This window comes from Oryctolagus cuniculus, chromosome 2 (assembly GCF_051225735.1).
Source record: "Oryctolagus cuniculus isolate XC-2025 breed Fujian yellow rabbit chromosome 2, ASM5122573v1, whole genome shotgun sequence".
Taxonomy (NCBI): domain Eukaryota; kingdom Metazoa; phylum Chordata; class Mammalia; order Lagomorpha; family Leporidae; genus Oryctolagus; species Oryctolagus cuniculus.
This window is the reverse complement of record NC_142868.1, coordinates 181,376,003-181,400,162: the sequence shown is the minus strand read 5'-3', so window position 1 is coordinate 181,400,162 and position 24,160 is coordinate 181,376,003. Positions and strand designations below refer to the sequence as shown.

Below are 24,160 nucleotides of genomic sequence, written 5' to 3'. Positions count from 1 at the left end.
CAGCACCGGCCCCTTGATTTTTAAAAATATTAGATGTGGGGTAGGTATTCTACACAATAGCTGTGGTGTCCACATCCCATATTAAGAATGTCTGGGTTGGGCCGGCGCCGTGGCTCAATAGGCTAATCCTCCGCCTGTGGCGCCGGCACACCGGGTTCTGGTCCCGGTTGGGGCGCCGGATTCTGTCCCGGTTGCCCCTCTTCCAGGCCAGCTCTCTGCTGTGGCCCGGGAGTACAGTGGAGGATGGCCCGGGTAATTGGGCCCTGCACCCCATGGGAGACCAGGAGAAGTACCTGGCTCCTGCCATCGGATCGGCGCGGTGCGCCGGCTGCAGTGCGCCGGCTGAGGCGGCCATTGGAGGGTGAACCAACGGCAAAGGAGGACCTTCCTCTCTGTCTCTCTCTCTCTCACTGTCCACTCTGCCTGTCAAAAAAAAAAAAAGAATGTCTGGGTTGGGCCGGTGCCACGGCTCACTAGGCTAATCCTCCGCCTGCGGCACTGGCACACCGGGTTCTAGTCCCAGTTGGGGTGCCAGATTCTTTCCTGGTTGCTACTCTTTCAGTACAGCTCTCTGCTGTGGCCCAGGAAGGCAGTGAAGGATGGCCCAGGTCCTTGGGCCCTGCACCCACATGGGAAACCAGGAGGAAGTACCTGGCTCTTGGCTTTGGATAGGCGCAGCGCACCGGCCATAGTGGCCATTTGGGGGGTGACCAACGGAAAAGGAAGACCTTTCTCTCTGTCTCTCTCTCACTCTCTCTCACTGTCTAACTCTGCCTGTCAAAAAAAAAGAATGTCTGGGTTGACTCCTGGCTTTATTCCTGACTCAGGCTTCCTAATGCTGCGTGGCGTGGGAGGCAGCAGTTAGTGGCCCAGATATTTGGGTCCTGTCACCCATGTGGGAGACCCAGATTGAATTCCTGTCTCCTGGCTTGGCCCTGACAGTTGTGGATATTTGGGGAGTGATTCATCAAATGGGAGACCTGTCTCTCTTTCTGCCTTTCAAATATATAATAGGGCCCTGCGCTGTGTTACAGCGGGTTAACGCCCTGGCCTGAAGCGCCGGCATCCCATATGGGCGCTAGTTCGAGACCATAGCATAGCAGCCGCTTACTTCCGATCAGCTCTCTGCTATGGTCTGGGAAAGCAGTAGAAGATGTCCTAAGTGCTTGGGCCCTGCATCCACGTGGGAGACTGGAAGAAGCTCCTGGCTCCTGGCTCCTGGCTCCTGGCTTCGGATCGGTGCAGCTCTGGATGTTGCGGCCATCTGGGCAGTGAACCAGCAGATGGAAGATCTCTCTCTCTCTCTCTCTCTCTCTCTCTCTCTCTCTGCCTTTCCTTCTCTCTCTGTGTAACTCTGACTTTCAAGTAAATAAATAATTTAAAAAAATATGGTAAATAAATAATTTAAAAAATTAGATACTAGAATTCTTCTGCTTGTTTTATGCACATATGTGTATTAAGCATAAATTCAAAGGTACTTTTAACAGTTCATGAAAATAAATTTATTTTAGTACAACAAATTTCTGCATGAAAGGAATCTTCAAAAAGTTCTTGAAAATGTGTATTATGAGGAAACTGCAACTACATTTCAAAAATTTTTTCCAACAAAATAAGCTAATTTCTTAAAAGTATGAAAGACAGAGTTAGAGAGGGAGGCAGCACCAGAGGCTGAGGCAGAGACAATAAGAGACAGAAATCTTTCATCTTGGTTCACTCCCCAAATGGCTGCAATGGCTGGAGCTGGGCCAATCTGAAGCCAGGAGCCAGGAGCTTCTTCCAGGTCTGTCACATTAATTCTCCACGACTTGAGCTGGTTTCCATAAGGGCTGCAGTATCCTGCTTTGCCACAGTGCCAGCCGCTAAGCTAATCTTTTTTTTTTGGACAGGTAGAGTTATAGACCTAGAGAGAGACAGGGAAGACAGAGAGAAAGGTCTTCCCTCCATTGGTTCACTCTCCAAATGGCCGCTATGGCCTGTGCTGCGCTGATCCGAAGCCAGGAGCCAGGTGCTTCCTCCTGGTCTCCCATGCAGGTGCAGGGCCCAAGCACTTGGGCCGTCCTCCACTGTACTCCCGGGCCACAGCAGAGAATTGGACTGGAAGAGGGGCAACCGGGACTAGAACCCGGCGCCGACATGGGATGCTGGCACCACAGGCAGAGGATTAGCCTAGTGAGCCACGGTGCTGGCCCTCCCCAAGCTAATCTTTTAATTCTGTTTTTCCTTAAAATTTTTAAGTATTCTCACATAAAATATAACCAAAATTATTAAACACTTGACATTTAATATCATTTAAATGTTAGATGGGTGAATTTATTAGCCCAGATACTAGTGTGAATTCCTTGACTATCTCTTAGCAGTTTTGTGTCTCTTGTTCTCCATACCTAGAGGAGTGTTCCTCAAGTCCCAGGTACTGCTGTGTGTATGTGTTGTGTATGTCACTTGAATAAGTTATCAACACGACTCTTAAAGTTCTGCATCTTTATATATGCACATCTGTTAGAATTTTCTTGGATTATTACTAACTAGCACGGTCATTGGAAAATAATCTTCATCACCACACAGCCGTTTGCTTATTTATACAACTCATTTTCCTATCATGGGCCTGGGTTGTGGCATCATGGATTAAGCTACCACCTGCAATGTCATTACCCGTATGGGTTGTGGTTTGAGTCCCTGCCGCTCTACTTCCTGTCCAGCTTCCTGCTAATGTGCCTTGGAAAGCAGCAGAAGAGAACCCATGTATTTGGGCCCCTATGCCCATGTGGGAGACTCAGATAAAGCTCTTGGCTCCTGGCTTCAGCCTGGCCTAGCCTTGGGCTGTTGTGGCCATTTAGGGAGTGAACCAGCAGATGAAAGATTCTCTCTCTCTGTCTCTCTCTCTCTAACTCTATCTCATCAAATAAATAAAATCCTTTTTTTTAAAAAAATCTGTCATTCCTTTGATGCTATGTTTAATAATACTAGCTAATATTTACATACTTGTCTTGTGAACCAGGTACTGTTCTAGGCAATTAATATATGTTGTTAATTTGCCTAATCCTTATGGCTTTGATCTTCACTTTGCAAGTGAAGAAACTGAGTCAGAGGTTAAATTACTCGCCCAAGGTCATATGTGGTCAGTGTTTGATTGCACACGGTGTGCATTTTGATTACCCTGCATAACTAATGAAACACAAGCAGTACACATTTCTCTACTAGAACACTGTAGTATTATAAAGGCTGATTGAGGGGGAAGGGAGAGGCAGCCCCTGCATGAACGTGTATGACTGAAACAACCACTGTTTGATCGGCTATGATTTGAGTTGCTCTTTAGACCTCCTTTATGACCCCTGCCTCCCCCGATACAAGTTCCTGGTGGCTGTACCTCCAGTCTGCCTCATTTATGTTGCTATTCCTGTTTTGTTACTCAGATGAAGGTATCACATAACAGATGTATTCTCCAGGTTATTTTTGTGCTATTATTTCCATCTGGGAAATATTGTTCTGTGTGTTAGTATGCAAGAATTAACTCTGCATATTTTATTTCATCTCTTCACAGTACAGCGCTGTGGATACCAATCCTCTCTCTCTGTATATCATGCACCCATTTTGGAACACTGTAGTAAAGGTAAGGTGGCTTATAGATGTGCCCTCGTTTCATTAAGTTTTTAAGTATTTTCACCTGTTTTGTGAGTGTTGCCGGCTGCAGCTCACAACTGAAGGTGTCTGGAAATGCAGCCTTTCCTTCCCCTGAGGCCCATGCCTTTGAGTTACCTCATGGCTGAGGCTTATCATTTCTGTAATAACTTTTTAAATGTAAAGTTAGGATTATAAAATCTTGTTGATTTTTAAAATTACCTAAAATGCAGAGGACATATAGAAGAAAGAAATGCCTATTTCTATCAACTGAAGATTATGGTTTACACTTTAACATTTGTAACTCCTACATATGGTCTTGCACATTTTTTTGTTTTCATTATGAGTTAAATTTGTATATTGTATATGTGGAATGGAGATTCCTCTAATTTTTTTTATATGTTTTGAAAAAATAGGTATTTCCTACTTGGCTGGCTCCCAATCTTATAACCTTTTCTGGCTTTTTGCTGGTTGTATTCAATTTTCTGCTTATGGCCTACTTTGATCCCGACTTCTATGCTTCAGGTAAGAATTCGGGATTGCTTTAATACAAAACTGTGAACGTCAGAAGAATGAGATGTGGTTGCTTATTTTCTGATTCTGTTAAGATGATTGTGGTTCTGAAAAGTTTTGGATATTCAGGTAGTATGTAGGATATCAGAATTGTATAGGAAGTTGTATTTTCACTATGCCATATATATTTCTTTTCTTTCTTTTTTTTTTTTTTTTAAGATTTATTAATTTATTTGAAAGTCAGAGTTACGCAGAGAGGGAGAGAGGTCTTCCATCTGCTGGTTCACTCCCCAATTGACCCCAGTGGCCGGAGCTGCGCCAATCTGAAGCCAGGAGCTTCTTCTGGGTCTACCGCGTGGGTGCAGGGGCCCAAGGACTTGGGCCATCTTCTGCTTTCCCAGGTTTAGCAGAGAGTTGGATCGGAAGTGGAGCTGCCGGGACTCTAAATGGTACCCATATGGGATGCTGGCATTGCAGGCGGCGGCTTTACCTGCTACGCCATAGCACCGGCCCCTAATGCTGTATATGTTTTCGTCAAGTTCTACCAATTCCAGGAATGTCCTTTCCTTTTTTGTAGTCTTGAAAGAAAAGTCCCCTTTCTTCTAAAAAGCATGCGATCCCTCCTCATCCCTCTACTCGGCCTTCCTGCTTGCCTTGGATGACACCCACTTTCTTCTTAGACCTTAAATATCTATCAACAGATGTCTGGGCTGCTTCTGGGAAAGGAAGGGACGGAGCGCTTTTGGAATGAGAGTTTACCTGCTCCCACCCTCTGCTCCAATATCTGACACCTGTCCCTCTCTTTACTCTGTCCCATACCCAACTTCTGCACCAGGCCCTGGGAGACAGTCTGGATTATGTTTGGGATCGGGGGATAATGGAAGAGAGAGTTCAGTTTTACTGCTCAGTCAGTGGATTGAAAAGAATTCCAATTAGAAAGACAGAGGTAGAGGAGTACCTTTTGCCTTCTAAGAATTTCTTTTCTAACAGGAATGCTTCTCAGTGGTGTGTCAGGAGTGGTCGTTCATCTGTGCTGAGGGCTCAACAGACTTTTATGACCTGCCTTGTAGAAATTAACATCATTGATGACATTGCTTTTGTAGGAAAATCTGGGGTTTCAAATGCTTACAACTTTGATGTTATAGAAATTTTGAATATTGAGGCTGTATATATACTGAACGTTGGCAAGAAGTTTTAGCTTCTATACATGTAATAAAATGGTAATAGAAGTCCTAAATGTCAATTTGGAGGATATGTGAGTAATAGGTGAGATTGAATTTCAGTAAGAACAGTTTGGGTCAAGACTTGAGTGTGTTGGGCTGGTGCCGCGGCTCACTAGGCTAATCCTCCGCCTTGTGGCGCCAGCACACCGGGTTCTAATCTCGGTCGGGGCGCCGGATTCTGTCCCGGTTGCCCCTCTTCCAGGCCAGCTCTCTGCTGTGTGCTGTGGCCCGGGAGTGCAGTGGAGGATGGCCCAAGTCCTTGGGCCCTGCACCCCATGGGAGACCAGGATAAGTACCTGGCTCCTGCCATTGGATCAGCACGGTGCGCCGGCCGCAGCACCAACGGCAAAAGGAAGACCTTTCTCTCTCTCTCTCTCTCTCTCTCTCTCACTGTCCACTCTGCCTGTCAAAAAAAAAAAAAAAAAAAAAAAAGAGTGTGCACATTTACTTGAAAATTGTTTACATGCCTAAAATGATTGCATTTAATCTAATTCTTGTCGAGGCTCCATTCTATATTTTCTCACTATATTGTTAATTAACCAAAGACAAGATCTTTGATTTGGATATAGATTACCTCAACTGGATACTTTAGCATCACAATCATCCTGAAATGTCTGTACCTCAGTTTGTCCTGCTTTGATAAAAACACCTGAGAATTTGAATTAAAACAACTGAGGAATAAGGGTTCTGGTGGACTCTGATCAACCAGCAGTGTGACCCTGAATGTATCATTTAACCTCTCCTATCTTGTGTTTCCCAAACATACAGGGACTGCAAAGTTTATTTAGTCCTTCAAGTTCTATGACTTGGGAGAATATATATAACATGTAGATGTATTTAGTACTTAGCTTATTAAATAATGTTTCCTAACAATAGAGAAAACATATTTCTAGTTACAAACATAGACTTTTTAGGGTATCTCTGGGATTTAAAAAAAAAAAGCAATAGATGCTTACTGTTTATGAGGGACTGGGGAGTTACTTCTTTGGTTTTGTCACAGTTTACTGATATATTCTAGCATTTACCTAATTCTGCATGCAAAATATACTGTTAAGAATTTTAATCTCTAATGTACCAAAAGAAACATTTTTTAAAAAAATCTATAGTTGTATGTAATTATGCATGTTTATGGGGTAGAGTTAATGAAATGGAAACATTTATCAGGGTATGTGCTGTGGTCAGACAGTTGTACTTCTGAATTCAACACTGCGCTGCTTTTCCTTTGCAGCACCTGGCCACAAGCATGTGCCTGACTGGGTCTGGATTGTGGTGGGCATCCTCAACTTTATAGCCTACACTCTAGGTAAGAGGTCGCTAGACTCTCCATCTGTGGCTGGGGAATCTTACGCTTTATTCATTTTAACTAGGGTTTGTTGCTATCCTAAATAATAACAAAATGATAAAATGTTTTTGGATGTCTATAAAATACATTGTCATCCATCATTAGGAATATACAGAATAAGGTAGGAGTTGGCATAATCCTACTTACAGGCCAAGTCTGGCCATTGCCTATTTTTGTAGGAAAAGTATCAAATAATTACAGAATAGTGGGAGAGATCAACAGTAATGTGAGTGGAAGCACAGTAGATGAGGTGATCAGTTCTGAGCTCTGAGTTGCTAGCGAGTGCCTTTGGATTGAGTTTCTTGGCATTTGCATGTGGATATCCAGCAGCATTTCAGTTTCCATGTCTGAACTTGTACTCTGGGATGCACATTTGGTCTAGCAATTAAGGTGACACTTGGGATGCCCACATCCCGTATCCGAGCTCCCGTTTCCAGCTTCCTGCAGAAGGCTACAAGTGAAGGCTCAAGTACTTTGGTCCTTGCTAGCCATGTGCAAGACCTGGATTGAGTTCCAGGGTCCTGGCTGTAGCCTGGCCCAGCCCCAGCTGGTAGAGGCACTTAGGACGCTTCACCGGCAGATGGCGGCTCCCTTCCCCTCATCCTCTCCACATCCTTCCTGTCAGTCTTGGCCTTTCCATCTGACTTCCGTCCTTCTGTTAACACTACCATTCTCTTTAGTTACCTGGATGCAGAACTTTGGAGGTTGTCTTCTTGTCCTTAGGCCTACATCTCATCTCTTGCTGTATTCTGTGATTTTTCCTCCTGTAAAGTCCTTCCTACCTTCACTTTCCATTTCAGTGTAGACCTGCAAGGTAGTGTTCCTCTCCAGCATGCCATTCATTGACATCGGTGAGTCTTCCTGAAGACCAGCTTTCACTTGTGTTCTTCTCTATTCAGGCCTCCCCATGCTCCATGGAGCTTTAATACTGGCTCAGCCTGGCCTTCCAGATTTTTTATGTCACCCTCGTCACACATTGGAGCTTCTAGTTGAACCACGGGGCATTGTCTGGACATACATTGTGCTTTTCTGGTTTGGTATTACTTGCTGATAGCACTCCCTCTTCCTTTATCTCTTCTCTACTGAAATCCAACTCGGACCTTCTGTCCCCACTCAGATTTCACCTCAGTGTTCTTAGCCGAAAGAGAACCCTTTCCTCTCTCTACTCCCTGGGGTCTGTGACATACCACACTTTTTTCACTCCTGGGTTTCATCCCTTTCTCAATTGTAAGCATTCAAAGCACAGAAGCCTCGTTTATTCTAAGATTCTTATAATCTTGACAGCAGCAAGAAGAGTGCATTACACAGTTTCGACAACTTGGATTATTCCGTTCCCTGAGCACCTTGCTATGTGTATTTTCTGAAAACACTTAAAATTCTGGAGGTGGCAGATCTACTGCAGATTTCCATTGTAATTTCAGATGGGATGAAATGGGTGTTATGACTGAGGTACTTTTGGGTCCTATAGCAAGCAGGGGTTAGGTTAATTGTAATGAAAAGCTATTAAATGTTTTCTGGAAGCGTGACTATTTGTGGCTGGTAGAACATCCCAGATGTTAGATTTGGAGGAATTCAGAGTCCAGCTAGAATACTTCTTTTTCAGATCTAAAATTGACAGAGCACATGACAAGATATGATAAAACTTTGACAGATTTAGATTAAGCTTTGACAGATATTTTGGAAGTCTTTGGATTATAGGAATGAAAGGTTGGGTTTTTATACCACTGGCTGGTAAGCTACACTTAGCACTCTAGTGATAGGCTGGTTTGTTTTTACCTGCAGTGTATTAAGATGACCTTGTTCATACTGGTGCTGATGTTGACCTTTTCCTGTGGCATATGTTTTGTTGCAGATGGTGTGGACGGGAAGCAAGCCCGTAGAACCAACTCCAGCACCCCTTTAGGGGAGCTGTTTGACCATGGCCTGGACAGTTGGTCCTGTGTTTATTTTGTTGTAACTGTGTACTCCATCTTTGGACGAGGACCAACTGGTGTCAGTGTTTTTGTTCTTTATCTCCTGCTATGGGTGGTTTTATTTTCTTTCATCCTGTCCCACTGGGAAAAGTACAACACAGGAATTCTTTTCCTGCCGTGGGGATATGACATTAGCCAGGTGGTGAGTATGTATATTCCTTCTTTATTACCCTTGCACTTTTTTGGTTAGAACTGATAAGTGCTTGTCATAAACAATTTTGGATGTTATCTCCTTTTCTTCTAACTTCTTTATGGAAAATTTCAAACATTTACAAAAGTAGGGAGCGTGTTGTAGTGAACCCTTGTGTACCTTTACTTAGCTTCAGCAGTTAGCGACATGTGGCCAGTCTAGTTTCATGTGTACCTCCCCTCAGTCCTCTTCCCACTTATTTTAAGGGAATTTCCTGACATTATGTGATAAATATTTGTTACATATCTCTAAATATATGATAAGGACTCCTTATAAAAATATAATTACAATGCCATTATTATACCAAAAGTTAAACAATTTCATATTACTAAATGTTCATTTGGACTGTTGGCTTTTTTTTTTTTTTTAAGATTTATATATTTACTTGAAAGGTAGAATTACAGAGAGACAGAGATCAGTCTTCCATCCACCAGGTTCACTCCATAAATGGCTGCAACAGCTGGGGCTGGGACAGGCTGAAACTAGAAGCCAGAACTCCATCCTGGTCTCCTGTGTGGTTGCAGGGGCCCAAGCACTTGAACCATCTTCTGCTGCTTTCCCAGGTCCATTAGCAGGGAACTGGACTAGAAGTAGAGCAGCTGGGACTCAAACCCCTGCCGTAGACGGCAGCTTTATCTGCCATGCCACAGCACCAGCCCCCCAGACCGTTGATTTTCAAATGAAGATATGCATGTATAATTAAATTGTTAGCTTTTTGTCTTTGTCACCAACTTTTTGGTGAGTGGAGAGAATGACTTCTCTGACTTTAGTAGGCTTGCTGTTAACTCTCCCTGCCTTTGAACCCCAGCTTTTTGTGTTGCCATTTTGCCCTTTTGTACCCATACCTCCAGTGAAGAAATCAGAAGTTGGTGGGTTGGGCAAATTGGATGGTTTGATAGCTCAACCAACTCAGGAAGTACCTTTTTTTTTTAAAGCAGAGTTATAAAGAAACAGAGAGGCCGGCACCGCGGCTCACTAGGCTAATCCTCCGCCAGCGGCGCCGGCACACCGGGTTCTAGTCCCGGTCGGGGTGCTGGTTCTGTCCTGGTTGCTCCTCTTCCAATCCAGCTCTCTGCTGTGGCCTGGGAGTGCAGTGGAGGATGGCCCAAGTGCTTGGGCCCTGCACCCCATGGGAGACCAGGAGGAGGCACTTGGCTCCGGGCTTCGGATTGGCACAGCATGCCAGCTGCAGCGTGCCAGCCATGGTGGCCACTTGGGGGGTGAACCAATGGAAAAAGGAAGACCTTTCTCTCTCTCTCTCTCTCTCACTGTCTAACTCTGCCTGTCAAAAATTAAATAAATAAATAAATAAATAGAAACAAAAAAATCAAAGAGAGACAGAGGGCAGAGAGAGTGAAATCTTCTATCCACTGATTTACTCCTTAAATGGCTGCAGTGCTGAAGCCAGGAGCCAGGAGCTTCATCTGGGTCTCCTATGTGGGTGCAGGGGCCCAAACACTTGGACCATCTGCTGCTGCTTTCCCAGGCCATTAGCAGGGAGCTGGATTAGAAATGGAACAGACAGGACTCAAACTGTTGGCCACACGAGATGCTGGTGCTGCAGGCCGGGGCTCTACCCAGCACACCACAGCGCCAGCCCCTGAGGTGCCTTTAATCTGATCCATATGATGGCCAGTTGCTCACATCATCTAAAGCTTAGTTATTTTATGGCATTGTAGGTTAAAAAATTTTTTTTCAAAGTTAGGAAGACTTGCCACATACCAGATTTTAAGCGTACTTCTTACTTTTGGTTCCAGCTGTTTGACTGAGACTTAATGCTGCATTAAGCATTGTTGACTCTCTGGCCCTCACAGCTGTTAATGCCTCTGTATGCTTTTGTCTATGTTTTCCTTCCAGACAATTTCTTTTGTCTACATAGTGACTGCAGTTGTGGGAGTTGAGGCCTGGTATGAACCTTTCCTGTTTAATTTCTTATATAGAGACCTATTCACTGCAATGATTATTGGTAAGAAGCTCCATGTTGAAGCTTGTTTTAACCATCACTTTTATTTTCAAAACCAGTATTTGACTATACCACGCAATAATATCCTCTCCTTCCCAGCAAACAGACAACCCTATCACCTTGTAGGATTTCAGCCTAACCATTAATAATGAAGTTTCTTTTTTGGTGTTTTTGTCTGAGCAACGCTAATTCTAATCAGTGGGAAATAGCAGAATAGATCACACATGCTTTGTAAAGTAACTGTTCAAATTTGTGTAGACTGTTGTAGGCTTTGCATTTAGGTGGACATTTGGTGTGGGTTTTATACTTAACTCAGAGTTAAAGGATTATTAGTTTGTGTGACACAGACTAGATGAAATGGGGAGATTATTTTATACTCACTCCAGACATTAAGCCCCTATTCCTTTCAGATCACCCATCTCCCTTCATATCCTACTGAGCGCTAGTTCAAGGATTTGATGGTGATAACTTGCCTTTCTGATTTTAGCCAAAGGGCAACTGACCAGAGGCAAGTGGTGGTGCAGTGGAGAGAGGTGAAGAGGAAGAGAGGCGAGCCACAGAGAGACAGAGAGAGAGAAGGGGAGAGAGAGAGAGAGAGAGAGAGAGAGAAGGAGAGAGAAAAAGCTGTTTTAAGACATTTTTTAAAATTTTGTCAGGCAGAGTTAGACAGTGAGAGAGAGAGGCAGAGAGAAAGGTCTTCCTTTTTCCGTTGGTTTACCCCCGCAAGTGGCCACTACAGGTGGCACATTGCAGCCGGCACGCTGCGCTGATCCAAAGCCAGGAGCCAGGTGCTTCCTCCTGGTCTCCCATGCGGGTGCAGGGCCCAAGCACTTGGGCCATCCTCCACTGCCTTCCCAGGCCACAGCAGAGAGCTGGACTGGAAGAGGAGCAACCGGGACAGAACCGGCGCCTGACTGGGACTAGAACCCAGGGTGCCGGCACCACAGGTCGAGGATTAGCCTAGTGAGCTGCGGCGCTGGCCAAGACTTTATTTTTAAAGGATTTTCTTATTTATTTAAAAGAGTTCAGGGTAGGAGGAGAGATAGAGATAGAGATAGAGATAGAGATAGAGATAGAGATAGAGACAGAGACCTTGTATCCTCTAGGTCAGGCCAAAACTAGGATCCAGGAGCTTCATCTGGGTCTTCCACTTGGGTGGCAAGGGGCCAGGCACGTGGGTCATCCTCTGCTGCTTTTCTCAGGCCGTTAGCAGAGAGCTGGATGGGAAGTGGAACAGCTGGGACACAACGTGGCTCCCATATGGGATGCCTGCATTGCAGGTGGTGGCTTTACTTGCTTTGCCACAACACTGGCCCCAGCTATTTGAAGACTTTTTAAACTAAAATTATTCTGCTGGCAAATCTGCTCATTTGTCTTGGCCTTTTTCTAACACCTCAGGTAATTCTGGGTGAATTCATTTCGCCTTGGCTCCACTCTTGTGCTCCCCAGCTTGACATGAAGTAAATGCTAAAAATTCCCGAGAACACTGAAGACTCAGCTGGTCTCCTTCCTTTGCCTCTGAGGTCTTCTCATTTGGTGGACTTGGTTCAGTAGGACCTGGAAGTAGTAGAATAATTCATCTTTTGAATAAGGTTTCTTTTGGGTTCCTGAATTTTCATTTTGTTTTTAGCCACATTTGAAGTAATGTTATCTACTGTTGGTCTTTACCATCATAGCTACATTTATCCTCAAGTCAGATACAGTCACCAGCAGCCCAGAGTAGACAAACTAGAGTTAACATGTTGCATGTTAGTGTGGTATCCAGAAAGTTGCCAGAAGTGTTGCTTTGGAGTTTGAAAGAGAGAAGGATCAGGAATTTAGAGCTCAAAATATCATAAATCAGGGAATTTCAAAGATGCAAAGGACTTTAGAAAGTAGTTTACCCCTCATTGTACACCTGGAATCTAAGGCTCAGAGAGATTATCTGAGTCACCTAAGACTACCTACTGGGACATTGGAGTTGTCTGCTGGGAGCTTGACGGTGAGCTGTGAGAGATCCTGCGGAGCGGGGTGTGAGCACCGTGCAGGGCCCAGGCAGGATCTGTGGGAGGTGGAGCTGCCACTCAGCCTGTGTGAGAGGGCTGAGTCTTGAAGTACTGCGTGTTTTCATGGCTCAGCTGTTATCATCACTCAGATAATAACTCATGATGGTTTAAATATTCTTCCCTTTAGGTTGTGCGTTATGCGTGACTCTTCCAATGAGTTTATTAAACTTTTTCAGGTAAGTATTTTGTTTTTAACAGGGCAAGCAATATGAAAATACTTAACAGTTGTTATTTAGGTGAATTTAAGGATCTGTTTTCCTTATGGAGTCCTAGAATGAGTTGAGGATAACCTGGGGTGACTATGGAGGCCCGTGTGGTCAACTCAGCCACAATACAAGGCTACTAGTTCTTTTGTCATGATTTTGGGCTCGCTAGTCTCCTTATTTGTCATTTTTATGAGTGAATTTATCTATCAGGAGGGTATATTCCTTTTGATAACTTTCATTTTGTTTTATAAATTGATTATCTGTAAGTTTAGTTAGCAGTATCAAACAAATTTCTGAATGTGTATAGGTTAGGACCAAACTGGACACAGAGTGATTCTTTTGCAGTAGCACTTAGTTCTCTAGAAGTTCCTGCTTGGTCAGTTGTCGGAGAGTGCTGGAGGTGTTCGGCTATGCAGCGGGTTGTCGGCATGTCCTTTCCTAAGGCACCCCTGAAATGATTCAATGACCCTGCTGGGCCGGCTTTGTGACATAGCAGCTGAAGCCACTGCCTACAATGCTGGTATCCCATATGGGTGCAGAGGTTCATGTTCCAGCTTCTCCACTCTCAGTCCAGCTCCCTACTAATGGTCTGAGAAAAGCAGTGGAAAATAGTCCAAGTCCTTGGGCTCCTGCACCCACGGATGAAGCTCTTGGCTCCTGGCTTTAACCTAGCCCATCTGGCCTGTTGTGGCCATCTGGGGAGTGAACCAGTATATAGGTTTCTCCTCTGCTTTTCAAATAAATAAATAAATCTTAAAAAAAAAAAAAAAGATTTCTCTCTTTGTCTTTTTCTCTCTGTGGCTTTCAAAAAATTATAAATCTTTAACAAATAAATAAAATTAAAAGCTATTCCTAATCTTAGTTCTCCAACAGTTTTATGTATTTTCCATACTGCTAAAATGAACTCTGAGCTAAGGGGTGATTGAAATATTCCCTAACTTCAACAACAACAAAAAGTTCCTGCCTGCGTGTGGGAGAAGGGAGCTGCCCTGGTAGAGTTTCTGTCTCTGCACTGTGCACCTACCCCCCCTTACTCAGCCGCACTCCATTTATGCTGTGTCTTGAATACATTTTGTTCCTTCCATCATCAGTAATTTTGCTCCCACTGTCCACCCTGGTCAAAGCACTTTTGTATTTGTCCTTCATCCTTCAGTTGTCAGTCTGCCTTGCAGAACCCTTACCCATGTTAAACCAAGCTCTGTGAATCTTCCCTATTTATTGCATGTGGCAGTCATTTATAGAAGCCATAAAAGCGTTTATAGATTTACAGAAACTGAAAGCTGTGCGATTATTTGAATCATTTCCTCCTCATCTTATAATGAGGTTCTGATTGGGCAACATACTGCCCAAGGTGATATAAGCGTTGACAGAACCAAGACTAGAATTTCAGGCTCTATTCAGATGGAAGAAATCTATTGGATTCCTCCCGTGTGCCCAGAGACACCAGGATGTGCTGTGGGCAGCCTCATCTCAGAACCTCTGGGTGAGTTCTCTCTCACTCTAGGTTCTGTATTGCTTTGTTCAGAGTAGTACGTTGAGGTCCTTTTCTGGTCTTTCAGGTTCATTTTACCCTATTGGACTGTCTCATAGAGCAAAGACCAAGTTTTATTTGTCTTTACATTAAAAAATACTTTTATTATTTTTTAATTATTTGGGAGACAGGATACAAAAAGAGAATGCCCCATCTACTGGTTTACATATTTACTTTGCAAATGACTGCAATGGCTGGGGCCCGCTGGGAGCTGGGATCTCAATCCAGGTCTCCCATGTGGGTGGCAGGGACCCAACTACTTGTTTCATTGCAGTCTTCAAGGTTCTGCATTAGTGGGAAGCTGGGATCAGGAGTGAAGCCAGGACTCGAACCTAGGTATTCCGCTGTGGGAGTCTTCACTGCTAAGCCATACGCCTGCCCGTCTTTACATATTTAACACAGACTCGATAGTTAGGAGTCAGAAGACAATGACTAATCCTGGCCCTGCCTCTGGGGTACAAGATGTATGTAGCTGTTTATTTTATATTTGTTATTTATAGAGATATACACACCTGGGGAGGGAGCATCACTGCGCAAGGCAGGGCTGAAGCTGGGAGCCTGGGACTCAGTACAGGTCTCCCATGTGGGTGTTCACGACCCAGTTACTTGAGCCGTCACTGTTGGCATTGGCAGGAAGCCTGATACCAAGCCCAGGTACTCTGATGTGAAACCTGAGTGTCTTAATCCTTAGGCTACATGTCCACCCCAAGTTATGAAAATGTAAATTTTGGTATCCTCAATTTATCCTTTTCTGCAAAATGAGATTCATAATGTTGATTCTGTCTTTGCCATAGGATTATTGTGAATATAAAGTGAGAATAAGAGGCAAAACACCTTGGAAACTATGAAATACTATGTAATGTTTGATAGGTAATAATCTGTTACTTGATCTTTTTTTTTTCAGAAGCTATAAAAACAACACCTTGAAACACAATTCTGTATACGAAGCTATGGTTCCCTTCTTTTCTCCATGTTTGCTATTCATTTTGTCTACAGCATGGATCCTCAGATCACCTTCAGATATTTTAGAGCTACATCCCAGAATTTTCTACTTTATGGTTGGAACAGCCTTTGCTAACATCACAGTAAGATGTTTTTAAAAGTTTATCTTCATTTATTTGGAAGGTGGTTGTGGGAACACATAGAGAGATTGAGAGATCTTCCATATGCCAGTTCACTCCCCAAATGCCCACAACAGCTGAGGGTGGGCCAGACCGAAGTTGGGAGCCAGGAACTGCATCTAGGTCTTACATTTGGGTGTCAAGAACCTAAGTAGTTGAGGCATTACCTGCTGCCCCTCAGGGCACGTATCAGGGGGAAGCTGGGTTGGGAGCACTTGTGGGCTCAAACTCAAGCACTCTGATATGGGATACAGGTGTCCCAAGTGGTGCCTTAACCAGCTGTACAATGTCTGCCCCAAGATTTAAAAAAAATCATAATTTATGGATTATGTGATAGGATTTGATAATTTCTTACATGGTATTTGAATAAGCAACATTTAAAGATACCTTATATTAGAAATTTGAAAGAATAATCTCAACATACTAAAAATTATTTTGCCCTTTGAAGCCAATTTTTGGATAATACGGTAATATTTTGGAACCATGGCATACTTACATTTTATGTTATTGCCTATTGAAGAATTCATGGAATACATGAAAGATTGCCTTTAGACGGAATATTAATAACTGTCACTGAAATGGCAGCAGACCTAATGAGTAACTTAGGGAACTTCACAGAAAGTTTTGAGAGAAAACATACACTTTTTTTTTCTTTAATTTATTTATTTGAAAGTCAGAGTTAGACAGAGAGAGGAGGAGAGGCAGAGAGAGAAAGGTCTTCCATCTGTCGATTCACTCCCCAGTTGACCACAACAGCTAGAGCTGCACTGATCCGAAGCCAAGAGCTTCTTCCTGGTCTCCCACGCGGATGCAGGGGCCCAAGGACATGGGCCATCTTCTCCTGCTTTCCCAGGCCACAGCAGAGAGCTGGATTGGAAGTAGAGCAGCTGGGTCTTGAACCGGCACCCTTATGGGATGCCGGTACTGCAGGTGGCGGCTTAACCCACTACGCCACAGCGCCAGCCTCACATACACTGTCTTTTTAAACTCAACTGCTTTTTAAAATTGAGAGCAGGGAATAAAAAAACTTTGTAAAAAAGGTGTCTCTGAAAGAATAAAACTATTGGAAGAGGATATTGAAAATAAAGAGAATTTGAGATGTTTATTATGGCAGTTGTTGGGAAGGGCCCTGGCTAGGCTTGAGGAAGAACTCGGAGATAAAGGACAGCAGGAAAGCAAGATTTCTTTAAAGAGAAAGTGCACACCCAGGAGGGAGTGCTGGCAACCCACAGGGGAGAGTGATGCAATTAAAGGTCTGGGTTGTCTTTATAAGATATGGAATGGTGCCTGAGGGAGGGCCTCATTGAATATTCAAAGAAGGCAGTTTGGGGTGGGGCTTGGGTACTACTTATTTCCCTGCCCCTTTTTTAGAAATCTTGAAAGTGTCATGGTGTCAGGTACTTGATGGGAGTGGGTGTGCCAGTCACGGTAGTGTCATTAGTGCAGGCACCCCGTCTGTATCCATGTTGGGTATTTCTAGCTGGTGCAACCCTGGCAGCTGCATCTGCGTAGAAGAGAGTGGGGTTTGGGTGCTGCAGGCAGAGCTCAATTCCTCTCTGCTCACTGCCTTCCTGTCTACATCAGTATGACGAAATTGGAGGCGGCAATTCCTCATCCCTGCTGTAAAGAAATTTACTTGTGTAGTGGTATAGGAGGCCATGTTGAAAATGTTCTGCACATATAATGGAATCTTAGAATTGGGGGAAATTTACTTTATCTATACTGCTGTTAACCTATAGAAGAATGCCTGATTTAACAGCCTTACTAAATTGTCTTCTGGCCTCTTCTAATACATATTCTGAAGGTTCATGGGTTTGGGGGCAGGGGTAGAAGCCCAGTCTCCCCTACCCTTGTCATTGAGAACCTCTGAACTTAGATGATATAAATGTGTTGGCTCAAGTATGTGAATGCATTTGAAATGTTGGAGTGGCTAATTTTGGAAGTGCACTGCTAATTAAGCTTTCTTTTCTTTTAACTAACTTCAAGTGTCAGCTGATTGTTTGTCAGATGAGCAGTACCCGTTGCCCAACTTTGAATTGGTTGCTGGTTCCTCTCTTCGTGGTTGTCATGGCAGTAAATTTAGGAGTAGCCTCTTACGTTGAGAGCATTCTCCTGTATGCATTAACAGCTGCCTTCACCCTGGCCCACATCCATTATGGAGTACGAGTGGTGAGTAATCTGAAGCAAAACTGGTTCCGTTTGGTTCTTAAAAATAGTGGAAAGGAAGCAAAATAACATTTGAAATTTTTCTCTTTTGAAAAGAGAGTTGTTCACTATAGTGGCTTAGAAGGGTTTTGAGACATTTTTAAAATTTTGGATAAAGGCCAGGTGTGTAATTTCAGATACTGTTTCTCTAAATGAATGTGTTACAACTATAAATGATTTTAAAGCATTATACTTAGTGTGAGGATTTAGTTCTTATTTTAAATAAATATATTTGTAAGCTACTTCCTTGTGAGTAGAATTGTGCATTGTTTTGAGCTAAAATTTTATGGGTAAGGGACTATTAACCCCATTTGTTGATTATCTTTTTCTTCAACAGCTTTATCTTTTGGAGCGTTTTCATTGCTCATTAACATAGTTTGGAAGGAAGCTAAAGATGGTTTTGTATCCCTTCTTCCCATTCCTTGTTCAATTCTATGAGCAATGTAATAAGGGCAGTTAGGTTTTCTGACTGCAGGAAGACTGGCCTTATTGAGGTTTTACATCATTTGTATTCTTTTTTTTTTTTTTTTTTTTTTTTTAATTTATTTATGTGAAAGAGTTACACAGAGAAGGCAAGGCAGAGAGAAAGAGATCTTCCATCTGCTGGTTCACTTCCCAGTTGGCTACAATCGCTGGAGCTGTACCAATCCGAAGCCAAGAGCTTCTTCTGGGTCTCCCATGGGGGTGCATCTTCTACTGCTTTCCCAGGGCATAGCAGAGAGCTGGATTGGAAGTGGAGCAGCCAGGACTCGAACCAGTGCCCATATGGGATGCTGGCACTGCAGGCGGTGGCTTTACCTGTTACGTCACAGCACTGGCCCGCTGTGTTATTTTTGAGCCCTCCTCATAAGCAGAAATGATATGTAAGGGGAAATATCGAAGAAAATGGATTTAAGAAATATTTTGCAACCCTTATTACTCTCCTCTAAAATAAGAGACTAGGGGCTGGCATTGTGGTATAGCAGGTTAAGCTGCCACCTGCAATGCTGACATCCATTAGGAGTGCCAGTTCAGGGCTGGCACTATGGTGCAGCGGGTTAACCCCCTGGCCTGAAGCGCCGGCATCCCAAATGGGCGCCGGTTTGAGACCTCCACTTCTGATCCAGTTCTCTGCTGTGGCCTGGGAAAGCAGTAGAAGATGGCCCAAGTCCTTGGGCCCCTGTACCCACATGGGAGACCCGGAAGAAGCTCCTGGCTCCTGACTTCGGATCTGCACAGTTCCGGTCATTGTGGCCAACCCCCATCTTTTTTTTTTTTTTTTTTTTGGCCATGTCTCCAAATCATTATCTCACAAGGGAGTGAATTCTGTGCACTTTGTTTTAAAAAAGGCAGAGTGATGGGGATAGGGAGTGAAAGAAACAGAGGTTTTCAGTCTGCTGGTTCACTCCCCGAATGCCCCTGAAGCTAATTAAACGAGGCTCCCTGAACTCCATCTGAGTCTCCCACCTGAGTGGCAGGAGCCCAAGCACTTGAGCCACCCTCTGCTCTCCCCAGGATGCATTAGCAGAAAGCTGGATCAGGAGCTGAGGTGCTGAGTCATGAATCAGCACTTTGATATGGGATGAGAGTGTCCCAAGTGGCAGCTTAGCCTGCTGCATCACAGCGCCCACCCCTCTGTGTGCTTTTAAAAAATAATACAGGCGAGTATTTGGCTTAGTAGATAAGCCACCTGTTGGAATGCCCTTGTGTCGTAAGAGTGCCTGGGTTTGAGTCCTGGCTCCACACCCAATTCCAGCTTCCTGTTCATACAGACCCTGGGAGGCAGCTGGTGATGGCTCAAGTAAGAGGTTTCCTGCTATGTACATGAGAGACCTGGATGGAGTCCCAGGCTTCTGGCCTCAACCTGGCCCAGTCCTGGCTGGTGTGGGGATCTTTCTGTCTGTGTCTCTCTCTCTGTGTCTTGCAAGTAAATAACTGAATAAGTGAATGTTTTGAAAAAATAAGGAACATGTTATCATTGTCTCATGTTCTGATTTTCCATAGGTAAAGCAACTGAGCAGTCATTTTCAGATCTACCCCTTCTCACTGAGGAAACCGAACTCAGATTGACTAGGAATGGAAGAAAAGAACATTGCCCTGTAATCTACAGAAAGAAGTACTGTCAATAGATGCTTGTAAATACTTCATCCATCACCATTGAACTAAACTGATCTGCTTGACAGGCGTGGGGTCTCTGTGTGTTTGGTGTTTGGACAGCAGGAATGAAATGTGATCTGAACTTGTGGAATTGTGGACCTACTAACTCCCAGCTTCTTTTATTTTATTTTTTTTTATAAAACCTTGCAACATTTTGGTTAAGCATAACATGCCTTAGGCCAGCAAAATGTTCCTACTGATTTTACCTTTGTGAGTCCATAATGTTTTGGTTCATAGAAAGTTAAAGATGCTTGGTTTTTATTTAAAAAAAAAAAAAAACCTACATTGGCTTAGGAACACTGGTAATGCTCAGCAAGCCACAGTGAGCTTTCAGATCTGGTGTTGGGAATAGGTCTTTGGCTGGGAGCTATCAATAGCCCAGATCTACTGCAGGGCAGAGAATCAACAAACACTCCCAGCAAAAGATGCCAATGATTACAGAACAGAACATAGTTGCCAAATACCGTTTCTCTTTCCATGGAAATGCCTTTTGTCCTCACATGCTAAGAGAGGTTCTCAAGTATTCTGGTTTCCTTTGTTATGGAATAGATCTTGATAAATGGTTTAATTTTCTTTGCAAGAGAAACATTCTTTTGAGACTTGGTAGAGAATGAGTTGTGATTATAGCGCATCCGTGGGCATAGTTCATTGTTTACATGTGACATTTTTACCCCTCAGCTATAGGTTGCTGAGATTTGGTGCCTGTGAGCTGTGAGAGTAGGAACGCCAGTGGCAGGCATGCAGATAATGAACCTGGTAGAGAAATTTAAATTGCAGTTAGGAATCTCTTGAGCCTCACTAGGACCAAAATGAGTTTTCTAATTCAATTTATTCCTCTGTCCTTGCTTCCTCTTGGTCTCTGTCTCCGTTTTGGGGGTGGGGACACTGTTTTTTATTTCATAGAAGATGAAGCAGAGAGAGTCTCTCTTCCCCAACCTTCCCACTTCTGCACTTGAAGAAGCCTTTTGATACAGATGCCTCACTGAGTACGCACTCCCTTTGATCATACTGCAGTGATTTTTGAGGTTTACTGACAACATAAACATCCCTTTAACTTAAATGTGGTTTTATAAGTCACATTTTTTTTCATGAATGTGGATTTTTTTTTTTTGACAGTCTTTTAGTTTGGTGGTGGAGAAATTTACTTGCTGATTTTCTTTTATTTTCTACTGAATGAAGTTTGTGCTTGAATGAAGAGTGTATCTTAAACCCTTTTTTTTTGGACAGGTTGCACTTGGATAAAATAGGCACCACTGTTGATATGTAATTAAATTTATAACCATTATTTATCTATGAATGTGACCATTTGAAAATTTCAGTATAGCATATTTCTTTGTGATTCTAGTATGCTGCTTTGTAAAAAGATAACAGTTATTGATATTTCATTTTTAAAATTCTAATCATTGTTGTCCAGGTTATTAGAGTCAGGGAGCTAGTTCCTAGTTCCATACTCAATAGGAAGATTGTAAAGGCCAAGGTATATTTGGTGACTTTCTCTGAGATAAAAATGAACACTGGAAATAGATGAGAAATTGATGAAGGAAATGTGGATAGCGACTCCGTGTTTTAATGAATTGCTGCATGCAGTCAGGAAGAACCAGGTGAAGGGAACTGTTTTTTGTATGCCTGGCTCTGTGTCATCTATAAAACTGATCTGGATAAAGTGTCAATTTTGGGGGAAAGATACTTCAAGATTTCTAAACTATAATCATTCACTGCTTTGTTGATCTTCTACACAAGAATGAGATTAGTCTGTACTACAAAGAACTGATAAATATTTATAAGAAGACAAATTTGGACCACAGGCCTTCTTCACCTTGTACAGTGTAGTAAAAGAATACCCTTTGCTTCTGCATTAGGGTCCTGTCCTGTGTTCTAGGGGCTCTTTTACTTTAAAATGGGCTCTGCCCTCTTTCTGTTGCGTCACATGAATTTGAAGATTGTTTTGTGCCTCTACTCTATGGCGTTGTTTCCCGATGGTGATCAAGGATGATGCTACAGTCAGTTCGTTGCCCTCGTTAGGTGGACGAAAGCTGCCAGCTGTGGGGGTGTGCGGAACCTGAGCCGTCAAATCTGCCATGTCCTGCCGACCCTCCTGTTTTACAGTCTCTGTCTGGAAAGTTTGTCCTGGAAGCCCAGCTAACACGGGACTTCACGACCAGTCGCTCTGTGCGTTTATATCATGCCAATTAATCTAAGGCTTCCCAAGGATACAAGGTATTTCAAGCTTTCATGCGCTGTCCTGGACAAGTTCACACCCCAAGTTTCTCCCCGCGCACACGGAGCTGCCTTCTGGGGAGCATGTATTGGTCACACACACGTTTTTCTGTACTTTCAGAATCGAGTGCCTTAGCCAGGCTAGAGGTTTGCATTGTTTCTGCTGACCAAAATAACATACATAAGTAAGAGGTTTCTTTTTAAGCTTGTCAAAATTAATTCCCTTGTGTTTGAGGGGGTGGAGAGTTTGGGATGGAAAACCTTGAATACTTGGATAGAGTATGCTAATGCTGCCTTTTGTAATCCTTTAATAATATTCATAAGCTTGGTGCAATTCCAAATGTTCTTTCTCCATAAGTAGATAGTAGATACAGTTTATCTGTTTTGATCTTAAGCATAATAGAGTGAATAACTCCCAAATAAAAAACTAAATATTCTTCCATTTCAGTATGATTAAAATACTTTTAATTCTAGTTTTGAAAAGAAAATTGTTGCCTGCGATGTTATAGTACTGATTTAATACCAGTGTGTCATTTATTCTGATAGGAACTGGGAAGAGGAGTATATGTCTAGAATTAGCCACATTCTGAGTAGATGCCAGGAGAGTATTGATTATGGCCAGAGCCTGGGCGCTGGGGGATATACAAAGGAAAAAGCAGGCCCAGTACCCACTTCACCGCAAGGAGGGACCATGTTAGTGCTCTAGGAATTCCAGAGTTTCCTAAATGTCCAGTTTTCCAAGAACTCTGTTCTCATTCAAAAAGCTTTTGGAATGTACCTTGTGTTCCAAAGCAGACTTTGATTCTGTGACATCCGGAGACCAAAAAGATAATCCAAAAAATAGGTGACCTGCTTTTCCCCCTTGGATTTAACTAGGAGCCTGCTGTCATCCTTCCTCTTCGTTCCTCGACTCAGCTGGCCGGCACGTGGGGCGCAGACAGCCCGTCAAGCCTGGCGTTGTTGCTTCTCGGTCTCACTGCAGTCAGAGCTCCGTGGTTGCCTTGGGTCTCAGGCTAGTCCAGGACAGGGAGCGTGCCAGGGGGACCAATGTAAACGTGAGGGGCTGGAATTTCCACTCTTGGGTCTGCCACAAGCCAAAAACAGTACAGAAATCTTTGGTTGTGTTGATGCCTGTGTTCAGAATGGCCTTATCTTGACCTTAATTCTGGGCTGATTAAGCCCTCTAGGGAATCTGTGAAGTCAGACCAGAATTTTCTTTATCCCATGAGGTGTCTTTATAAGGCAGCATGCTCTTTCTTGAACACCCTGTGGGTGAATAACCTTAGTAAATTAGCTGCCAGTGCTAGAACCTTCCAGGAAGAATTTTAATGAGTATGCTACGTTTGAAGCACTTTGACACGCATATTGAAAGTGACAGTTTTAACAGGAAAATGCTGTTAATCACTGTGAAACTTGATGATGCTCTGGGCATTTTAGGAAGCTTAGGTAAATTTCTCGTTTTCTTTTATTAATTATGTAACCCACATGATTTCTGTGTTTCCATTTCCATCTCTGACAGTGGTACGAGTGACTGACGTTGGCAAGCACTTACTTTAGGGCATATGCACAATCATGGTGTCTTTAACTTTTCCAGAGAAGGTGGTGATGTTTGCTTCTTCCTTGCATGGAACCATGGGAATTAGGTTTGTTGGCTAATTCATTTCCGCCATCTTCCACAGTGCAAAATAAATGTAACCTTACTTTTTAACTTGCATGCTAGGAATATGCTTTGCTCTTTAATAAGTATGCAATAGATAGTAATGTAGCTGTAGCTGGCCTTTTATTTTTTAAAGCAAGGATCTGCTCTTTATCAGACAGATCTTAAGTTAACATTTAGGGTAATGAAAGAAATGTTGCCATAGTAACCCTGTCATAGTTAG

General features: G+C 43.2%; 1 protein-coding gene across 1 annotated transcript in view; it reads left to right on the top strand.

Annotated features, from left to right (window-relative positions):
- SELENOI (selenoprotein I) overlaps window positions 1-21,856 on the top strand; it is a 38,060-nt gene extending 16,204 nt beyond the window's left edge. The window contains 9 exon segments of the mRNA NM_001199841.2: window positions 3,539-3,607; window positions 4,032-4,140; window positions 6,580-6,654; window positions 8,546-8,808; window positions 10,714-10,822; window positions 12,992-13,040; window positions 15,506-15,686; window positions 17,709-17,891; window positions 19,911-21,856. Of these exon segments, the coding sequence (NP_001186770.1) occupies window positions 3,539-3,607; window positions 4,032-4,140; window positions 6,580-6,654; window positions 8,546-8,808; window positions 10,714-10,822; window positions 12,992-13,040; window positions 15,506-15,686; window positions 17,709-17,891; window positions 19,911-20,009 (1,137 nt within the window). The 3' untranslated portion in view covers window positions 20,010-21,856.
- The last annotated feature ends 2,304 nt before the right edge of the window (window positions 21,857-24,160 follow it).